The sequence below is a fragment of the Colossoma macropomum genome, unplaced genomic scaffold (assembly GCF_904425465.1).
Source record: "Colossoma macropomum unplaced genomic scaffold, Colossoma_macropomum, whole genome shotgun sequence".
Lineage (NCBI taxonomy): Eukaryota > Metazoa > Chordata > Actinopteri > Characiformes > Serrasalmidae > Colossoma > Colossoma macropomum.
In genome coordinates, this window is record NW_023494864.1 from 113,665 (window position 1) to 135,898 (window position 22,234).

At 37.5% G+C, this 22,234-nt stretch overlaps 1 protein-coding gene across 1 annotated transcript in view; it reads right to left on the reverse strand.

Moving 5' to 3' along the window:
* LOC118800341 (putative GPI-anchored protein pfl2) overlaps positions 1 to 21,921 on the reverse strand; it is a gene marked incomplete at its 5' end in the record, with an annotated part of 56,890 nt that extends 34,969 nt beyond the window's left edge. The window contains 14 exons of the mRNA XM_036560541.1: positions 252 to 308; positions 1,603 to 1,659; positions 3,065 to 3,121; positions 4,791 to 4,847; positions 6,189 to 6,245; positions 7,542 to 7,598; positions 10,040 to 10,096; positions 11,450 to 11,506; positions 13,523 to 13,579; positions 16,019 to 16,075; positions 17,429 to 17,485; positions 19,158 to 19,214; positions 20,556 to 20,612; positions 21,865 to 21,921. Coding sequence (XP_036416434.1) covers positions 252 to 308; positions 1,603 to 1,659; positions 3,065 to 3,121; positions 4,791 to 4,847; positions 6,189 to 6,245; positions 7,542 to 7,598; positions 10,040 to 10,096; positions 11,450 to 11,506; positions 13,523 to 13,579; positions 16,019 to 16,075; positions 17,429 to 17,485; positions 19,158 to 19,214; positions 20,556 to 20,612; positions 21,865 to 21,921 — 798 coding nt within the window. The remainder of the gene's footprint in view (positions 1 to 251; positions 309 to 1,602; positions 1,660 to 3,064; positions 3,122 to 4,790; positions 4,848 to 6,188; positions 6,246 to 7,541; positions 7,599 to 10,039; positions 10,097 to 11,449; positions 11,507 to 13,522; positions 13,580 to 16,018; positions 16,076 to 17,428; positions 17,486 to 19,157; positions 19,215 to 20,555; positions 20,613 to 21,864) is intronic.
* Between the last annotated feature and the right edge of the window lie 313 nt (positions 21,922 to 22,234).

The window sequence follows — 22,234 nt, forward strand, 5'->3', positions numbered from 1 at the left end:
AAGAGCATCAATGAGACAAAGTCTTACAGGAGTTCACTCTTCATTGAGGAGCCTCCACTTTAAAGACTTCTAATAAGACTGGTCTGGATTCTGTTCAGACCACAAGGTCGATGGAGACACTGTCAGACTTTCAGCTGTGAGTCAGTAAGTGTGTGTGTGTGTGTGTGTGTGTGTGTGTGTGTGTGTTATGTGTGTGTCTGAACAGTGAAATATATTGGATACTAAAAACTGATCTTTGACTGCTCACTTACTGGTATAAGTTGCATTGGTGGAAGTTGAAGTATTACCCGCTGCAGTTGATGTAGATTCTGAAAGAGAGAATAAGAAGGTGGTAACTAAAATGTTCGACAAATAAGAATATTTGATGAATTATTATAACTATTTATTAAAGAGGTAGATTTAGTATATTAAGTATCATTTGATTTGAACATTTGAAATAATACAATTTCTAAAAAACAAACAATAAACTACTTTTTACACATTGCCTACAGCTGTCATAGTTATTGTCTAGTTTAGGTTAGTGTTAAAGCTTTTACACTCAACAGGTCTTTTACCCCCCAGACTTTAAGACTGTTAGAGGTACAGAGACGTCTAGAATTACTGTCACTGTTAGTAAAACTGTAAAGTATTAAACACTAGGACACCTCACTGGGATGATTAGAGAGTGTTCAATGTGATGATCAGAGATTGTTCAGTCTGATGATTGGAGTGTTCAGGGTGATGATTAGAGAGTGTTCAGTGTGATGATTGGTGTGTTCAGAGTGATGATTAGAGAGTGTTGAGTGTGCTGATGGAGTGTTCAGTGGGATGATCACAGATTGTTCAGTGTGATTATCAGAGAGTGTTCAGTGTGATGATTGGAGTGTTCAGTGGGATGATCGGAGTGTTCAGTGGGATGATCAGAGATTATTCAGTGTGATTATCAGTGAGTGTTCAATGTGATGATTAGAGATTGCTCAGTGTGATAATTGGAGTGTTCAGTGTGATGATTGGAATGTTCAGAGTAATGACTAGATTGTTTAATATGATGATTAGAGTTTGTTCATTATGATGATTAGAGAGTGTTCAGTGTGATGTTTGGAGTGTTCAGAGTGGTGATTAGAGAGTGTTCAGTGTGATGATTGGAGTGTTCAGGGTGATGATTCGATAGTGTTCACTGTGATTATCAAAGAGTGTTCAATGTGATGATTAGAGATTGTTCAGTGTGATGATTAGTGAGTGTTCAGTGTGATGATCAGAGAGTGAACATTGTGATAATTAGAGTGTTCAGTGTGATGATCAGACAGACAGCGTCGTTACCAAATGTCTCCTACTGTGTTTTATGGTCTACACAGAAATCAACCCAGCACAGAACAAGAAGAGCATCAATGAGCCAAAGTCTTACAGGAGTTCACTCTTCATTGAGGAGCCTCCACTTTAAAGACTTCTAATAAGACTGGTCTGGATTCTGTTCAGACCACAAGGTCGATGGAGACACTGTCAGACTTTCAGCTGTGTGTCAGTAAGTGTGTGTGTGTGTTTGTGTGTGTGTGTGTGTTTATGTGGGTGTCTGAACAGTGAAATATATGGATACTAAAAACTGATCTTTGACTGCTCACTTACTGGTATAAGTTGCATTGGTGGAAGTTGAAGTATTACCCGCTGCAGTTGATGTAGAGTCTGAAAGAGAGAATAAGAACGTGGTAACTTACATGTTCGACAAATAAGAATTTTGATGATTTATTATAACTATTTATTAAGAGGTAGATTTAGTATATTAAGTATCGTTTGATTTGAACATTTGAAATAATACAATTTCTAAAAAACAAACATAAACTACTTTTTACACATTGCCTACAGCTGTCATAGTTATTGTCTAGTTTAGGTTAGTGTTAAAGCTTTTACACTCAACAGGTCTTTTACCCCCCCAGACTTTAAGTCTGTTAGAGGTACAGAGACGTCTAGAATTACTGTCACTGTTAGTAAAACTGTAAAGTATTAAACACTAGGACACCTCACTGGGATGATTAGAGAGTGTTCATGTGATGATCAGAGATTGTTCAGTCTGATGATTGGAGTGTTCAGGGTGATGATTAGAGAGTGTTCAGTGTGATGATTGGTGTGTTCAGAGTGATGATTAGAGAGTGTTCAGTGTGATGATTGGATTGTTCATTGGGATGATCGGAGTGTTCAGTGGGATGATCAGAGATTATTCAGTGTGATTATCAGTGAGTGTTCAATGTGATGATTAGAGATTGCTCAGTGTGATAATTGGAGTGTTCAGTGTGATGATTGGAGTGTTCAGAGTAATGACTAGATTGTTTAATATGATGATTAGAGTTTGTTCATTATGATGATTAGAGAGTGTTCAGTGTGATGTTTGGAGTGTTCAGAGTGGTGATTAGAGAGTGTTCAGTGTGAAGTTTGGAGTGTTCAGAGTGGTGATTAGAGAGTGTTCAGTGTGATGATTGGAGTGTTCAGTGTGATGATTCGATAGTGTTCAGTGTGATTATCAAAGAGTGTTCAGTGTGATGATTAGAGATTGTTCAGTGTGATGATTAGAGATTGTTCAGTGTGATTATCAGAGAGTGTTCAGTGTGATGATTAGAGATCGTTCAGTGTGATGATTAGAGAGTGTTCAGTGTGATGATCAGAGAGTGTTCAGTGTGATGATTAGAGATTGTTCAGTGTGATGATTAGAGAGTGTTCAGTGTGATGATCAGAGAGTGAACATTGTGATAATTAGAGTGTTCAGTGTGATGATCAGACAGACAGCGTCGTTACCAAACGTGTCCTACTGTGTTTTTATGGTCTACACAGAAATCAACCCAGCACAGAACAAGAAGAGCATCAATGAGACAAAGTCTTACAGGAGTTCACTCTTCATTGAGGAGCCTCCACTTTAAAGACTTCTAATAAGACTGGTCTGGATTCTGTTCAGACCACAAGGTCGATGGAGACACTGTCAGACTTTCAGCTGTGAGTCAGTAAGTGTGTGTGTGTGTGTGTGTGTGTGTGTTTATGTGGGTGTCTGAACAGTGAAATATATTGGATACTAAAAACTGATCTTTGACTGCTCACTTACTGGTATAAGTTGCATTGGTGGAAGTTGAAGTATTACCCGCTGCAGTTGATGTAGATTCTGAAAGAGAGAATAAGAAGGTGGTAACTTACATGTTCGACAAATAAGAATTTTTGATGATTTATTATAACTATTTATTAAAGAGGTAGATTTAGTATATTGAGTATCATTTGAGTTGAACATTTGAAATAATACAATTTCTAAAAAACAAACAATAAACTACTTTTTACACATTGCCTACAGCTGTCATAGTTATTGTCTAGTTTAGGTTAGTGTTAAAGCTTTTACACTCAACAGGTCTTTTACCCCCCAGACTTTAAGTCTGTTAGAGGTACAGAGACGTCTAGAATTACTGTCACTGTTAGTAAAACTGTAAAGTATTAAACATTAGGACACCTCACTGGGATGATTAGAGAGTGTTCAATGTGATGATCAGAGATTGTTCAGTCTGATGATTGGAGTGTTCAGGGTGATGATTAGAGAGTGTTCAGTGTGATGATTGGTGTGTTCAGAGTGATGATTAGAGAGTGTTCAGTGTGATGATTGGTGTGTTCAGAGTGACGATTAGAGAGTGTTGAGTGTGCTGAATATGATGATTAGAGTTTGTTCATTATGATGATTAGAGAGTGTTCAGTGTGATATTTGGAGTGTTCAGAGTGGTGATTAGAGAGTGTTCAGTCTGATGATTGGAGTGTTCAGTGTGATGACTCGATAGTGTTCAGTAGGATGATCAGAGATTGTTCAGTGTGATTATCAGAGAGTGTTCAGTGTGATGATTGGAGTGTTCAGTGGGATGATCGGAGTGTTCAGTGGGATGATCACAGATTGTTCAGTGTGATTATCAGTGAGTGTTCAATGTGATGATTAGAGATTGTTCAGTGTGATGATTAGAGATTATTCAGTGTGATAATTGGAGTGTTCAGTGTGATGATTGGAGTGTTCAGTGGGATGATCGGAGTGTTCAGTGGGATGATCACAGATTGTTCAGTGTGATTATCAGTGAGTGTTCAATGTGATGATTAGAGATTGTTCAGTGTGATGATTAGAGATTATTCAGTGTGATAATTGGAGTGTTCAGTGTGATGATTGGAGTGTTCAGAGTAATGACTACATTGTTTAATATGATGATTAGAGTTTGTTCATTATGATAATTAGATAGTGTTCAGTGTGATGTTTGGAGTGTTCAGAGTGGTGATTAGAGAGTGTTCAGTGTGATGATTGGAGTGTTCAGTGTGATGACTCGATAGTGTTCAGTGTGATTGTCAGAGAGTTTTCAGTGTGATGATTAGAGATTGTTCAGTGTGATGATTAGAGAGTGTTCAGTGTGATGATCAGAGAGTGAACCTTGTGATAATTAGAGTGTTCAGTGTGATAATTAGAGTGTTCAGTGTGATGAACAGACAGACAGAGTCGTTACCAAACGTCTCCTACTGTGTTTTATGGTCTACACAGAAATCAACCCAGCACAGAACAAGAAGAGCATCAATGAGACAAAGTCTTACAGGAGTTCACTCTTCATTGAGGAGCCTCCACTTTAAAGACTTCTAATAAGACTGGTCTGGATTCTGTTCAGACCACAAGGTCGATGGAGACACTGTCAGACTTTCAGCTGTGAGTCAGTAAGTGTGTGTGTGTGTGTGTGTGTGTGTGTGTGTGTGTGTGTTTATGTGTGTGTCTGAACAGTGAAATATATTGGATACTAAAAACTGATCTTTGACTGCTCACTTACTGGTATAAGTTGCATTGGTGGAAGTTGAAGTATTACCCGCTGCAGTTGATGTAGAGTCTGAAAGAGAGAATAAGAACGTGGTAACTAAAATGTTCGACAAATAAGAATATTTGATGAATTATTATAACTATTTATTAAAGAGGTAGATTTAGTATATTAAGTATCATTTGATTTGAACATTTGAAATAATACAATTTCTAAAAAACAAACAATAAACTACTTTTTACACATTGCCTACAGCTGTCATAGTTATTGTCTAGTTTAGGTTAGTGTTAAAGCTTTTACACTCAACAGGTCTTTTACCCCCCAGACTTTAAGACTGTTAGAGGTACAGAGACGTCTAGAATTACTGTCACTGTTAGTAAAACTGTAAAGTATTAAACACTAGGACACCTCACTGGGATGATTAGAGAGTGTTCAATGTGATGATCAGAGATTGTTCAGTCTGATGATTGGAGTGTTCAGGGTGATGATTAGAGAGTGTTCAGTGTGATGATTGGTGTGTTCAGAGTGATGATTAGAGATTGTTCAGTGTGATTATCAGAGAGTGTTCAGTGTGATGATTGGAGTGTTCAGTGAGATGATCGGAGTGTTCAGTGGGATGATCAGAGATTATTCAGTGTGATTATCAGTGAGTGTTCAATGTGATGATTAGAGATTGTTCAGTGTGATAATTGGAGTGTTCAGTGTGATGATCACAGATTGTTCAGTGTGATTATCAGTGAGTGTTCAATGTGATGATTAGAGATTGTTCAGTGTGATAATTGGAGTGTTCAGTGTGATGATTGGAGTGTTCAGAGTAATGACTACATTGTTTAATATGATGATTAGAGTTTGTTTATTATGATAATTAGATAGTGTTCAGTGTGATGTTTGGAGTGTTCAGAGTGGTGATTAGAGAGTGTTCAGTGTGATGATTGGAGTGTTCAGTGTGATGACTCGATAGTGTTCAGTGTGATTGTCAGAGAGTTTTCAGTGTGAAGATTAGAGATTGGTCAGTGTGATGATCAGTGAGTGTTCAGTGTGATGATCAGAGAGTGAACATTGTGATAATTAGAGTGTTCAGTGTGATGATCAGACAGACAGCGTCGTTACCAAACTTCTCCTACTGTGTTTTTATGGTCTACACAGAAATCAACCCAGCACAGAACAAGAAGAGCATCAATGAGACAAAGTCTTACAGGAGTTCACTCTTCATTGAGGAGCCTCCACTTTAAAGACTTCTAATAAGACTGGTCTGGATTCTGTTCAGACCACAAGGTCGATGGAGACACTGTCAGACTTTCAGCTGTGAGTCAGTAAGTGTGTGTGTGTGTGTGTGTGTGTGTGTGTTTATGTGGGTGTCTGAACAGTGAAATATATTGGATACTAAAAACTGATCTTTGACTGCTCACTTACTGGTATAAGTTGCATTGGTGGAAGTTGAAGTATTACCCGCTGCAGTTGATGTAGAGTCTGAAAGAGAGAATAAGAACGTGGTAACTTACATGTTCGACAAATAAGAATTTTTGATGATTTATTATAACTATTTATTAAAGAGGTAGATTTAGTATATTAAGTATCGTTTGATTTGAACATTTGAAATAATACAATTTCTAAAAAACAAACAATAAACTACTTTTTACACATTGCCTACAGCTGTCATAGTTATTGTCTAGTTTAGGTTAGTGTTAAAGCTTTTACACTCAACAGGTCTTTTACCCCCCAGACTTTAAGTCTGTTAGAGGTACAGAGACGTCTAGAATTACTGTCACTGTTAGTAAAACTGTAAAGTATTAAACACTAGGACGCCTCACTGGGATGATTAGAGAGTGTTCAATGTGATGATCAGAGATTGTTCAGTCTGATGATTGGAGTGTTCAGGGTGATGATTAGAGAGTGTTCAGTGTGATGATTGGTGTGTTCAGAGTGATGATTAGAGAGTGTTGAGTGTGCTGATTGGAGTGTTCAGTGGGATGATCACAGATTGTTCAGTGTGATTATCAGAGAGTGTTCAGTGTGATGATTGGAGTGTTCAGTGGGATGATCGGAGTGTTCAGTGGGATGATCAGAGATTATTCAGTGTGATTATCAGTGAGTGTTCAATGTGATGATTAGAGATTGCTCAGTGTGATAATTGGAGTGTTCAGTGTGATGATTGGAATGTTCAGAGTAATGACTAGATTGTTTAATATGATGATTAGAGTTTGTTCATTATGATGATTAGAGAGTGTTCAGTGTGATGTTTGGAGTGTTCAGAGTGGTGATTAGAGAGTGTTCAGTGTGATGATTGGAGTGTTCAGGGTGATGATTCGATAGTGTTCACTGTGATTATCAAAGAGTGTTCAATGTGATGATTAGAGATTGTTCAGTGTGATGATTAGTGAGTGTTCAGTGTGATGATCAGAGAGTGAACATTGTGATAATTAGAGTGTTCAGTGTGATGATCAGACAGACAGCGTCGTTACCAAATGTCTCCTACTGTGTTTTATGGTCTACACAGAAATCAACCCAGCACAGAACAAGAAGAGCATCAATGAGCCAAAGTCTTACAGGAGTTCACTCTTCATTGAGGAGCCTCCACTTTAAAGACTTCTAATAAGACTGGTCTGGATTCTGTTCAGACCACAAGGTCGATGGAGACACTGTCAGACTTTCAGCTGTGTGTCAGTAAGTGTGTGTGTGTGTTTGTGTGTGTGTGTGTGTTTATGTGGGTGTCTGAACAGTGAAATATATTGGATACTAAAAACTGATCTTTGACTGCTCACTTACTGGTATAAGTTGCATTGGTGGAAGTTGAAGTATTACCCGCTGCAGTTGATGTAGAGTCTGAAAGAGAGAATAAGAACGTGGTAACTTACATGTTCGACAAATAAGAATTTTTGATGATTTATTATAACTATTTATTAAAGAGGTAGATTTAGTATATTAAGTATCGTTTGATTTGAACATTTGAAATAATACAATTTCTAAAAAACAAACAATAAACTACTTTTTACACATTGCCTACAGCTGTCATAGTTATTGTCTAGTTTAGGTTAGTGTTAAAGCTTTTACACTCAACAGGTCTTTTACCCCCCAGACTTTAAGTCTGTTAGAGGTACAGAGACGTCTAGAATTACTGTCACTGTTAGTAAAACTGTAAAGTATTAAACACTAGGACACCTCACTGGGATGATTAGAGAGTGTTCAATGTGATGATCAGAGATTGTTCAGTCTGATGATTGGAGTGTTCAGGGTGATGATTAGAGAGTGTTCAGTGTGATGATTGGTGTGTTCAGAGTGATGATTAGAGATTGTTCAGTGTGATTATCAGAGAGTGTTCAGTGTGATGATTGGAGTGTTCAGTGAGATGATCGGAGTGTTCAGTGGGATGATCAGAGATTATTCAGTGTGATTATCAGTGAGTGTTCAATGTGATGATTAGAGATTGCTCAGTGTGATAATTGGAGTGTTCAGTGTGATGATTGGAGTGTTCAGAGTAATGACTAGATTGTTTAATATGATGATTAGAGTTTGTTCATTATGATGATTAGAGAGTGTTCAGTGTGATGTTTGGAGTGTTCAGAGTGGTGATTAGAGAGTGTTCAGTGTGATGATTGGAGTGTTCAGTGTGATGTTTCGATAGTGTTCAGTGTGATTATCAAAGAGTGTTCAGTGTTATGATTAGAGATTGTTCAGTGTGATGATTAGAGATTGTTCAGTGTGATTATCAGAGAGTGTTCAGTGTGATGATTAGAGATTGTTCAGTGTGATGATTAGAGAGTGTTCAGTGTGATGATCAGAGAGTGAACATTGTGATAATTGGAGTGTTCAGTGTGATGATTGGAGTGTTCAGTGTGATGATTCGATAGTGTTCAGTGTGATTATCAAAGAGTGTTCAGTGTGATGATTAGAGAGTGTTCAGTGTGATAATTAGAGATTGTTCAGTGTGATTATCAAAGAGTGTTCAGTGTGATGATTAGAGATTGTTCAGTGTGATGATCAGAGATTATTCAGTGTGATTATCAGTGAGTGTTCAATGTGATGATTAGAGATTGTTCAGTGTGATGATTAGAGATTATTCAGTGTGATAATTGGAGTGTTCAGTGTGATGATTGGAGTGTTCAGAGTAATGACTAGAGTGTTTAATATGATGATTAGTGTTTGTTCATTATGATGATTAGAGAGTGTTCAGTGTGATGTTTGGAGTGTTCAGAGTGGTGATTAGAGAGTGTTCAGTGTGATGATTGGAGTGTTCAGTGTGATGATTCGATAGTGTTCAGTGTGATTATCAAAGAGTGTTCAGTGTGATGATTAGAGAGTGTTCAGTGTGATGATCAGAGAGTGAACATTGTGATAATTGGAGTGTTCAGTGTGATGATTGGAGTGTTCAGTGTGATGATTAGAGATTGTTCAGTGTGATGATTAGAGATTGTTCAGTTTGATTATCAGAGAGTGTTCAGTGTGATGATTAGAGATTGTTCAGTGTGATGATTAGAGATTGTTCAGTTTGATTATCAGAGAGTGTTCAGTGTGATGATTAGAGATTGTTCAGTGTGATGATTAGAGATTGTTCAGTTTGATTATCAGAGAGTGTTCAGTGTGATGATTAGAGATTGTTCACTGTGATGATTAGAGATTGTTCAGTGTGATGATCAGAGATTATTCAGTGTGATTATCAGTGAGTGTTCAATGTGATGATTAGAGATTGTTCAGTGTGATGATTAGAGATTATTCAGTGTGATAATTGGAGTGTTCAGTGTGATGATTGGAGTGTTCAGAGTAATGACTAGATTGTTTAATATGATGATTAGAGTTTGTTCATTATGATGATTAGAGAGTGTTCAGTGTGATGTTTGGAGTGTTCAGAGTGGTGATTAGAGAGTGTTCAGTGTGATAATTAGAGTGTTCAGTGTGATGATCAGAGAGTGAACATTGTGATAATTAGAGTGTTCAGTGTGATGATCAGACAGACAGCGTCGTTACCAAACGTCTCCTACTGTGTTTTATGGTCTACACAGAAATCAACCCAGCACAGAACAAGAAGAGCATCAATGAGACAAAGTCTTACAGGAGTTCACTCTTCATTGAGGAGCCTCCACTTTAAAGACTTCTAATAAGACTGGTCTGGATTCTGTTCAGACCACAAGGTCGATGGAGACACTGTCAGACTTTCAGCTGTGAGTCAGTAAGTGTGTGTGTGTGTGTGTGTGTGTGTGTGTTTATGTGGTTGTCTGAACAGTGAAATATATTGGATACTAAAAACTGATCTTTGACTGCTCACTTACTGGTATAAGTTGCATTGGTGGAAGTTGAAGTATTACCCGCTGCAGTTGATGTAGAGTCTGAAAGAGAGAATAAGAACGTGGTAACTTACATGTTCGACAAATAAGAATATTTGATGATTTATTATAACTATTTATTAAAGACATAGATTTAGTACATTAAGTATCATTTGATTTGAACATTTGAAATAATACAATTTCTAAAAAACAAACAATAAACTACTTTTTACACATTGCCTACAGCTGTCATAGTTATTGTCTAGTTTAGGTTAGTGTTAAAGCTTTTACACTCAACAGGTCTTTTACCCCCCAGACTTTAAGTCTGTTAGAGGTACAGAGACGTCTAGAATTACTGTCACTGTTAGTAAAACTGTAAAGTATTAAACACTAGGACACCTCACTGGGATGATTAGAGAGTGTTCAATGTGATGATCAGAGATTGTTCAGTCTGATGATTGGAGTGTTCAGGGTGATGATTAGAGAGTGTTCAGTGTGATGATTGGTGTGTTCAGAGTGATGATTAGAGAGTGTTGAGTGTGCTGATTGGAGTGTTCAGTGGGATGATCACAGATTGTTCAGTGTGATTATCAGTGAGTGTTCAATGTGATGATTAGAGATCGTTCAGTGTGACGATTAGAGATTATTCAGTGTGATAATTGGAGTGTTCAGTGTGATGATTGGAGTGTTCAGAGTAATGACTAGATCGTTTAATATGATGATTAGAGTTTGTTCATTATGATAATTAGAGAGTGTTCAGTGTGATGTTTGGAGTGTTCAGAGTGGTGATTAGAGAGTGTTCAGTCTGATGATTGGAGTGTTCAGCGTGATGATTAGATAGTGTTCAGTGTGATTATCAAAGAGTGTTCAATGTGACGATCAGAGATTGTTCAGTCTGATGATTGGAGTGTTCAGGGTGATGATTAGAGAGTGTTCAGTGTGATGATTGGTGTGTTCAGGGTGATAATTAGAGAGTGTTCAGTGTGATGATCGGAGTGTTCAGTGGGATGATCAGAGATTATTCAGTGTGATTATCAGTGAGTGTTCAATGTGGTGATTAGAGAGTGTTCAGTGTGATAATTAGTGAATGTTCAGTGTGATGATCAGACAGACAGCGTCGTTACCAAACGTCTCCTACTGTGTTTTATGGTCTACACAGAAATCAACCCAGCACAGAACAAGAAGAGCATCAATGAGACAAAGTCTTACAGGAGTTCACTCTTCATTGAGGAGCCTCCACTTTAAAGACTTCTAATAAGACTGGTCTGGATTCTGTTCAGACCACAAGGTCGATGGAGACACTGTCAGACTTTCAGCTGTGAGTCAGTAAGTGTGTGTGTGTGTGTGTGTTTATGTGTGTGTCTGAACAGTGAAATATATTGGATACTAAAAACTGATCTTTGACTGCTCACTTACTGGTATAAGTTGCATTGGTGGAAGTTGAAGTATTACCCGCTGCAGTTGATGTAGATTCTGAAAGAGAGAATAAGAAGGTGGTAACTAAAATGTTCGACAAATAAGAATTTTTGATGATTTATTATAACTATTTATTAAAGAGGTAGATTTAGTATATTAAGTATCATTTGATTTGAACATTTGAAATAATACAATTTCTACAAACAAACAATAAACTACTTTTTACACATTGCCTACAGCTGTCATAGTTATTGTCTAGTTTAGGTTAGTGTTAAAGCTTTTACACTCAACAGGTCTTTTACCCCCCAGACTTTAAGTCTGTTAGAGGTACAGAGACGTCTAGAATTACTGTCACTGTTAGTAAAACTGTAAAGTATTAAACATTAGGACACCTCACTGGGATGATTAGAGAGTGTTCAATGTGATGATCAGAGATTGTTCAGTCTGATGATTGGAGTGTTCAGGGTGATGATTAGAGAGTGTTCAGTGTGATGATTGGTGTGTTCAGAGTGATGATTAGAGAGTGTTCAGTGTGATGATTGGTGTGTTCAGAGTGACGATTAGAGAGTGTTGAGTGTGCTGAATATGATGATTAGAGTTTGTTCATTATGATGATTAGAGAGTGTTCAGTGTGATATTTGGAGTGTTCAGAGTGGTGATTAGAGAGTGTTCAGTCTGATGATTGGAGTGTTCAGTGTGATGACTCGATAGTGTTCAGTAGGATGATCAGAGATTGTTCAGTGTGATTATCAGAGAGTGTTCAGTGTGATGATTGGAGTGTTCAGTGGGATGATCGGAGTGTTCAGTGGGATGATCACAGATTGTTCAGTGTGATTATCAGTGAGTGTTCAATGTGATGATTAGAGATTGTTCAGTGTGATGATTAGAGATTATTCAGTGTGATAATTGGAGTGTTCAGTGTGATGATTGGAGTGTTCAGTGGGATGATCGGAGTGTTCAGTGGGATGATCACAGATTGTTCAGTGTGATTATCAGTGAGTGTTCAATGTGATGATTAGAGATTGTTCAGTGTGATGATTAGAGATTATTCAGTGTGATAATTGGAGTGTTCAGTGTGATGATTGGAGTGTTCAGAGTAATGACTACATTGTTTAATATGATGATTAGAGTTTGTTCATTATGATAATTAGATAGTGTTCAGTGTGATGTTTGGAGTGTTCAGAGTGGTGATTAGAGAGTGTTCAGTGTGATGATTGGAGTGTTCAGTGTGATGACTCGATAGTGTTCAGTGTGATTGTCAGAGAGTTTTCAGTGTGATGATTAGAGATTGTTCAGTGTGATTATCAGAGAGTGTTCAGTGTGATGATTGGAGTGTTCAGTGGGATGATCGGAGTGTTCAGTGGGATGATCAGAGATTATTCAGTGTGATTATCAGTGAGTGTTCAATGTGATGATTAGAGATTGCTCAGTGTGATAATTGGAGTGTTCAGTGTGATGATTGGAATGTTCAGAGTAATGACTAGATTGTTTAATATGATGATTAGAGTTTGTTCATTATGATGATTAGAGAGTGTTCAGTGTGATGTTTGGAGTGTTCAGAGTGGTGATTAGAGAGTGTTCAGTGTGATGATTGGAGTGTTCAGGGTGATGATTCGATAGTGTTCACTGTGATTATCAAAGAGTGTTCAATGTGATGATTAGAGATTGTTCAGTGTGATGATTAGTGAGTGTTCAGTGTGATGATCAGAGAGTGAACATTGTGATAATTAGAGTGTTCAGTGTGATGATCAGACAGACAGCGTCGTTACCAAATGTCTCCTACTGTGTTTTATGGTCTACACAGAAATCAACCCAGCACAGAACAAGAAGAGCATCAATGAGCCAAAGTCTTACAGGAGTTCACTCTTCATTGAGGAGCCTCCACTTTAAAGACTTCTAATAAGACTGGTCTGGATTCTGTTCAGACCACAAGGTCGATGGAGACACTGTCAGACTTTCAGCTGTGTGTCAGTAAGTGTGTGTGTGTGTTTGTGTGTGTGTGTGTGTTTATGTGGGTGTCTGAACAGTGAAATATATTGGATACTAAAAACTGATCTTTGACTGCTCACTTACTGGTATAAGTTGCATTGGTGGAAGTTGAAGTATTACCCGCTGCAGTTGATGTAGAGTCTGAAAGAGAGAATAAGAACGTGGTAACTTACATGTTCGACAAATAAGAATTTTTGATGATTTATTATAACTATTTATTAAAGAGGTAGATTTAGTATATTAAGTATCGTTTGATTTGAACATTTGAAATAATACAATTTCTAAAAAACAAACAATAAACTACTTTTTACACATTGCCTACAGCTGTCATAGTTATTGTCTAGTTTAGGTTAGTGTTAAAGCTTTTACACTCAACAGGTCTTTTACCCCCCAGACTTTAAGTCTGTTAGAGGTACAGAGACGTCTAGAATTACTGTCACTGTTAGTAAAACTGTAAAGTATTAAACACTAGGACACCTCACTGGGATGATTAGAGAGTGTTCAATGTGATGATCAGAGATTGTTCAGTCTGATGATTGGAGTGTTCAGGGTGATGATTAGAGAGTGTTCAGTGTGATGATTGGTGTGTTCAGAGTGATGATTAGAGATTGTTCAGTGTGATTATCAGAGAGTGTTCAGTGTGATGATTGGAGTGTTCAGTGAGATGATCGGAGTGTTCAGTGGGATGATCAGAGATTATTCAGTGTGATTATCAGTGAGTGTTCAATGTGATGATTAGAGATTGCTCAGTGTGATAATTGGAGTGTTCAGTGTGATGATTGGAGTGTTCAGAGTAATGACTAGATTGTTTAATATGATGATTAGAGTTTGTTCATTATGATGATTAGAGAGTGTTCAGTGTGATGTTTGGAGTGTTCAGAGTGGTGATTAGAGAGTGTTCAGTGTGATGATTGGAGTGTTCAGTGTGATGTTTCGATAGTGTTCAGTGTGATTATCAAAGAGTGTTCAGTGTTATGATTAGAGATTGTTCAGTGTGATGATTAGAGATTGTTCAGTGTGATTATCAGAGAGTGTTCAGTGTGATGATTAGAGATTGTTCAGTGTGATGATTAGAGAGTGTTCAGTGTGATGATCAGAGAGTGAACATTGTGATAATTGGAGTGTTCAGTGTGATGATTGGAGTGTTCAGTGTGATGATTCGATAGTGTTCAGTGTGATTATCAAAGAGTGTTCAGTGTGATGATTAGAGAGTGTTCAGTGTGATAATTAGAGATTGTTCAGTGTGATTATCAAAGAGTGTTCAGTGTGATGATTAGAGATTGTTCAGTGTGATGATCAGAGATTATTCAGTGTGATTATCAGTGAGTGTTCAATGTGATGATTAGAGATTGTTCAGTGTGATGATTAGAGATTATTCAGTGTGATAATTGGAGTGTTCAGTGTGATGATTGGAGTGTTCAGAGTAATGACTAGAGTGTTTAATATGATGATTAGTGTTTGTTCATTATGATGATTAGAGAGTGTTCAGTGTGATGTTTGGAGTGTTCAGAGTGGTGATTAGAGAGTGTTCAGTGTGATGATTGGAGTGTTCAGTGTGATGATTCGATAGTGTTCAGTGTGATTATCAAAGAGTGTTCAGTGTGATGATTAGAGAGTGTTCAGTGTGATGATCAGAGAGTGAACATTGTGATAATTGGAGTGTTCAGTGTGATGATTGGAGTGTTCAGTGTGATGATTAGAGATTGTTCAGTGTGATGATTAGAGATTGTTCAGTTTGATTATCAGAGAGTGTTCAGTGTGATGATTAGAGATTGTTCAGTGTGATGATTAGAGATTGTTCAGTTTGATTATCAGAGAGTGTTCAGTGTGATGATTAGAGATTGTTCAGTGTGATGATTAGAGATTGTTCAGTTTGATTATCAGAGAGTGTTCAGTGTGATGATTAGAGATTGTTCACTGTGATGATTAGAGATTGTTCAGTGTGATGATCAGAGATTATTCAGTGTGATTATCAGTGAGTGTTCAATGTGATGATTAGAGATTGTTCAGTGTGATGATTAGAGATTATTCAGTGTGATAATTGGAGTGTTCAGTGTGATGATTGGAGTGTTCAGAGTAATGACTAGATTGTTTAATATGATGATTAGAGTTTGTTCATTATGATGATTAGAGAGTGTTCAGTGTGATGTTTGGAGTGTTCAGAGTGGTGATTAGAGAGTGTTCAGTGTGATAATTAGAGTGTTCAGTGTGATGATCAGAGAGTGAACATTGTGATAATTAGAGTGTTCAGTGTGATGATCAGACAGACAGCGTCGTTACCAAACGTCTCCTACTGTGTTTTATGGTCTACACAGAAATCAACCCAGCACAGAACAAGAAGAGCATCAATGAGACAAAGTCTTACAGGAGTTCACTCTTCATTGAGGAGCCTCCACTTTAAAGACTTCTAATAAGACTGGTCTGGATTCTGTTCAGACCACAAGGTCGATGGAGACACTGTCAGACTTTCAGCTGTGAGTCAGTAAGTGTGTGTGTGTGTGTGTGTGTGTGTGTTTATGTGGTTGTCTGAACAGTGAAATATATTGGATACTAAAAACTGATCTTTGACTGCTCACTTACTGGTATAAGTTGCATTGGTGGAAGTTGAAGTATTACCCGCTGCAGTTGATGTAGAGTCTGAAAGAGAGAATAAGAACGTGGTAACTTACATGTTCGACAAATAAGAATATTTGATGATTTATTATAACTATTTATTAAAGACATAGATTTAGTACATTAAGTATCATTTGATTTGAACATTTGAAATAATACAATTTCTAAAAAACAAACAATAAACTACTTTTTACACATTGCCTACAGCTGTCATAGTTATTGTCTAGTTTAGGTTAGTGTTAAAGCTTTTACACTCAACAGGTCTTTTACCCCCCAGACTTTAAGTCTGTTAGAGGTACAGAGACGTCTAGAATTACTGTCACTGTTAGTAAAACTGTAAAGTATTAAACACTAGGACACCTCACTGGGATGATTAGAGAGTGTTCAATGTGATGATCAGAGATTGTTCAGTCTGATGATTGGAGTGTTCAGGGTGATGATTAGAGAGTGTTCAGTGTGATGATTGGTGTGTTCAGAGTGATGATTAGAGAGTGTTGAGTGTGCTGATTGGAGTGTTCAGTGGGATGATCACAGATTGTTCAGTGTGATTATCAGTGAGTGTTCAATGTGATGATTAGAGATCGTTCAGTGTGACGATTAGAGATTATTCAGTGTGATAATTGGAGTGTTCAGTGTGATGATTGGAGTGTTCAGAGTAATGACTAGATCGTTTAATATGATGATTAGAGTTTGTTCATTATGATAATTAGAGAGTGTTCAGTGTGATGTTTGGAGTGTTCAGAGTGGTGATTAGAGAGTGTTCAGTCTGATGATTGGAGTGTTCAGCGTGATGATTAGATAGTGTTCAGTGTGATTATCAAAGAGTGTTCAATGTGACGATCAGAGATTGTTCAGTCTGATGATTGGAGTGTTCAGGGTGATGATTAGAGAGTGTTCAGTGTGATGATTGGTGTGTTCAGGGTGATAATTAGAGAGTGTTCAGTGTGATGATCGGAGTGTTCAGTGGGATGATCAGAGATTATTCAGTGTGATTATCAGTGAGTGTTCAATGTGGTGATTAGAGAGTGTTCAGTGTGATAATTAGTGAATGTTCAGTGTGATGATCAGACAGACAGCGTCGTTACCAAACGTCTCCTACTGTGTTTTATGGTCTACACAGAAATCAACCCAGCACAGAACAAGAAGAGCATCAATGAGACAAAGTCTTACAGGAGTTCACTCTTCATTGAGGAGCCTCCACTTTAAAGACTTCTAATAAGACTGGTCTGGATTCTGTTCAGACCACAAGGTCGATGGAGACACTGTCAGACTTTCAGCTGTGAGTCAGTAAGTGTGTGTGTGTGTGTGTGTTTATGTGTGTGTCTGAACAGTGAAATATATTGGATACTAAAAACTGATCTTTGACTGCTCACTTACTGGTATAAGTTGCATTGGTGGAAGTTGAAGTATTACCCGCTGCAGTTGATGTAGAGTCTGAAAGAGAGAATAAGAACGTGGTAACTTACATGTTCGACAAATAAGAATTTTTGATGATTTATTATAACTATTTATTAAAGAGGTAGATTTAGTATATTAAGTATCATTTGATTTGAACATTTGAAATAATACAATTTCTAAAAAACAAACAATAAACTACTTTTTACACATTGCCTACAGCTGTCATAGTTATTGTCTAGTTTAGGTTAGTGTTAAAGCTTTTACACTCAACAGGTCTTTTACCCCCCAGACTTTAAGTCTGTTAGAGGTACAGAGACGTCTAGAATTACTGTCACTGTTAGTAAAACTGTAAAGTATTAAACACTAGGACACCTCACTGGGATGATTAGAGAGTGTTCAATGTGATGATCAGAGATTGTTCAGTCTGATGATTGGAGTGTTCAGGGTGATGATTAGAGAGTGTTCAGTGTGATGATTGGTGTGTTCAGAGTGATGATTAGAGAGTGTTCAGTGTGATGATTGGTGTGTTCAGAGTGACGATTAGAGAGTGTTGAGTGTGGCTGATATGATGATTAGAGTTTGTTCATTATGATGATTAGAGAGTGTTCAGTGTGATATTTGGAGTGTTCAGAGTGGTGATTAGAGAGTGTTCAGTCTGATGATTGGAGTGTTCAGTGTGATGACTCGATAGTGTTCAGTAGGATGATCAGAGATTGTTCAGTGTGATTATCAGAGAGTGTTCAGTGTGATGATTGGAGTGTTTCAGTGGGATGATCGGAGTGTTCAGTGGGATGATCACAGATTGTTCAGTGTGATTATCAGTGAGTGTTCAATGTGATGATTAGAGATTGTTCAGTGTGATGATTAGAGATTATTCAGTGTGATAATTGGAGTGTTCAGTGTGATGATTGGAGTGTTCAGTGGGATGATCGGAGTGTTCAGTGGGATGATCACAGATTGTTCAGTGTGATTATCAGTGAGTGTTCAATGTGATGATTAGAGATTGTTCAGTGTGATGATTAGAGATTATTCAGTGTGATAATTGGAGTGTTCAGTGTGATGATTGGAGTGTTCAGAGTAATGACTACATTGTTTAATATGATGATTAGAGTTTGTTCATTATGATAATTAGATAGTGTTCAGTGTGATGTTTGGAGTGTTCAGAGTGGTGATTAGAGAGTGTTCAGTGTGATGATTGGAGTGTTCAGTGTGATGACTCGATAGTGTTCAGTGTGATTGTCAGAGAGTTTTCAGTGTGATGATTAGAGATTGTTCAGTGTGATGATTAGAGAGTGTTCAGTGTGATGATCAGAGAGTGAACCTTGTGATAATTAGAGTGTTCAGTGTGATAATTAGAGTGTTCAGTGTGATGAACAGACAGACAGAGTCGTTACCAAACGTCTCCTACTGTGTTTTATGGTCTACACAGAAATCAACCCAGCACAGAACAAGAAGAGCATCAATGAGACAAAGTCTTACAGGAGTTCACTCTTCATTGAGGAGCCTCCACTTTAAAGACTTCTAATAAGACTGGTCTGGATTCTGTTCAGACCACAAGGTCGATGGAGACACTGTCAGACTTTCAGCTGTGAGTCAGTAAGTGTGTGTGTGTGTGTGTGTGTGTGTGTGTGTGTGTGTGTGTTTATGTGTGTGTCTGAACAGTGAAATATATTGGATACTAAAAACTGATCTTTGACTGCTCACTTACTGGTATAAGTTGCATTGGTGGAAGTTGAAGTATTACCCGCTGCAGTTGATGTAGAGTCTGAAAGAGAGAATAAGAACGTGGTAACTAAAATGTTCGACAAATAAGAATATTTGATGAATTATTATAACTATTTATTAAAGAGGTAGATTTAGTATATTAAGTATCATTTGATTTGAACATTTGAAATAATACAATTTCTAAAAAACAAACAATAAACTACTTTTTACACATTGCCTACAGCTGTCATAGTTATTGTCTAGTTTAGGTTAGTGTTAAAGCTTTTACACTCAACAGGTCTTTTACCCCCCAGACTTTAAGACTGTTAGAGGTACAGAGACGTCTAGAATTACTGTCACTGTTAGTAAAACTGTAAAGTATTAAACACTAGGACGCCTCACTGGGATGATTAGAGAGTGTTCAATGTGATGATCAGAGATTGTTCAGTCTGATGATTGGAGTGTTCAGGGTGATGATTAGAGAGTGTTCAGTGTGATGATTGGTGTGTTCAGAGTGATGATTAGAGATTGTTCAGTGTGATTATCAGAGAGTGTTCAGTGTGATGATTGGAGTGTTCAGTGGGATGATCGGAGTGTTCATGGGATGATCAGAGATTATTCAGTGTGATTATCAGTGAGTGTTCAATGTGATGATTAGAGATTGTTCAGTGTGATAATTGGAGTGTTCAGTGTGATGATCACAGATTGTTCAGTGTGATTATCAGTGAGTGTTCAATGTGATGATTAGAGATTGTTCAGTGTGATAATTGGAGTGTTCAGTGTGATGATTGGAGTGTTCAGAGTAATGACTACATTGTTTAATATGATGATTAGAGTTTGTTTATTATGATAATTAGATAGTGTTCAGTGTGATGTTTGGAGTGTTCAGAGTGGTGATTAGAGAGTGTTCAGTGTGATGATTGGAGTGTTCAGTGTGATGACTCGATAGTGTTCAGTGTGATTGTCAGAGAGTTTTTCAGTGTGAAGATTAGAGATTGGTCAGTGTGATGATCAGTGAGTGTTCAGTGTGATGATCAGAGAGTGAACATTGTGATAATTAGAGTGTTCAGTGTGATGATCAGACAGACAGCGTCGTTACCAAACGTCTCCTACTGTGTTTTATGGTCTACACAGAAATCAACCCAGCACAGAACAAGAAGAGCATCAATGAGACAAAGTCTTACAGGAGTTCACTCTTCATTGAGGAGCCTCCACTTTAAAGACTTCTAATAAGACTGGTCTGGATTCTGTTCAGACCACAAGGTCGATGGAGACACTGTCAGACTTTCAGCTGTGAGTCAGTAAGTGTGTGTGTGTGTGTTGTGTGTGTGTGTGTTTATGTGTGTGTCTGAACAGTGAAATATATTGGATACTAAAAACTGATCTTTGACTGCTCACTTACTGGTATAAGTTGCATTGGTGGAAGTTGAAGTATTACCCGCTGCAGTTGATGTAGAGTCTGAAAGAGAGAATAAGAACGTGGTAACTTACATGTTCGACAAATAAGAATTTTTGATGATTTATTATAACTATTTATTAAAGAGGTAGATTTAGTATATTAAGTATCGTTTGATTTGAACATTTGAAATAATACAATTTCTAAAAAACAAACAATAAACTACTTTTTACACATTGCCTACAGCTGTCATAGTTATTGTCTAGTTTAGGTTAGTGTTAAAGCTTTTACACTCAACAGGTCTTTTACCCCCCAGACTTTAAGACTGTTAGAGGTACAGAGACGTCTAGAATTACTGTCACTGTTAGTAAAACTGTAAAGTATTAAACACTAGGACGCCTCACTGGGATGATTAGAGAGTGTTCAATGTGATGATCAGAGATTGTTCAGTCTGATGATTGGAGTGTTCAGGGTGATGATTAGAGAGTGTTCAGTGTGATGATTGGTGTGTTCAGAGTGATGATTAGAGATTGTTCAGTGTGATTATCAGAGAGTGTTCAGTGTGATGATTGGAGTGTTCAGTGGGATGATCGGAGTGTTCAGTGGGATGATCAGAGATTATTCAGTGTGATTATCAGTGAGTGTTCAATGTGATGATTAGAGATTGCTCAGTGTGATAATTGGAGTGTTCAGTGTGATGATTGGAATGTTCAGAGTAATGACTAGATTGTTTAATATGATGATTAGAGTTTGTTCATTATGATGATTAGAGAGTGTTCAGTGTGATGTTTGGAGTGTTCAGAGTGGTGATTAGAGAGTGTTCAGTGTGATGATTGGAGTGTTCAGGGTGATGATTCGATAGTGTTCACTGTGATTATCAAAGAGTGTTCAATGTGATGATTAGAGATTGTTCAGTGTGATGATTAGTGAGTGTTCAGTGTGATGATCAGAGAGTGAACATTGTGATAATTAGAGTGTTCAGTGTGATGATCAGACAGACAGCGTCGTTACCAAATGTCTCCTACTGTGTTTTATGGTCTACACAGAAATCAACCCAGCACAGAACAAGAAGAGCATCAATGAGCCAAAGTCTTACAGGAGTTCACTCTTCATTGAGGAGCCTCCACTTTAAAGACTTCTAATAAGACTGGTCTGGATTCTGTTCAGACCACAAGGTCGATGGAGACACTGTCAGACTTTCAGCTGTGTGTCAGTAAGTGTGTGTGTGTGTTTGTGTGTGTGTGTGTGTTTATGTGGGTGTCTGAACAGTGAAATATATTGGATACTAAAAACTGATCTTTGACTGCTCACTTACTGGTATAAGTTGCATTGGTGGAAGTTGAAGTATTACCCGCTGCAGTTGATGTAGAGTCTGAAAGAGAGAATAAGAACGTGGTAACTTACATGTTCGACAAATAAGAATTTTTGATGATTTATTATAACTATTTATTAAAGAGGTAGATTTAGTATATTAAGTATCGTTTGATTTGAACATTTGAAATAATACAATTTCTAAAAAACAAACAATAAACTACTTTTTACACATTGCCTACAGCTGTCATAGTTATTGTCTAGTTTAGGTTAGTGTTAAAGCTTTTACACTCAACAGGTCTTTTACCCCCCAGACTTTAAGTCTGTTAGAGGTACAGAGACGTCTAGAATTACTGTCACTGTTAGTAAAACTG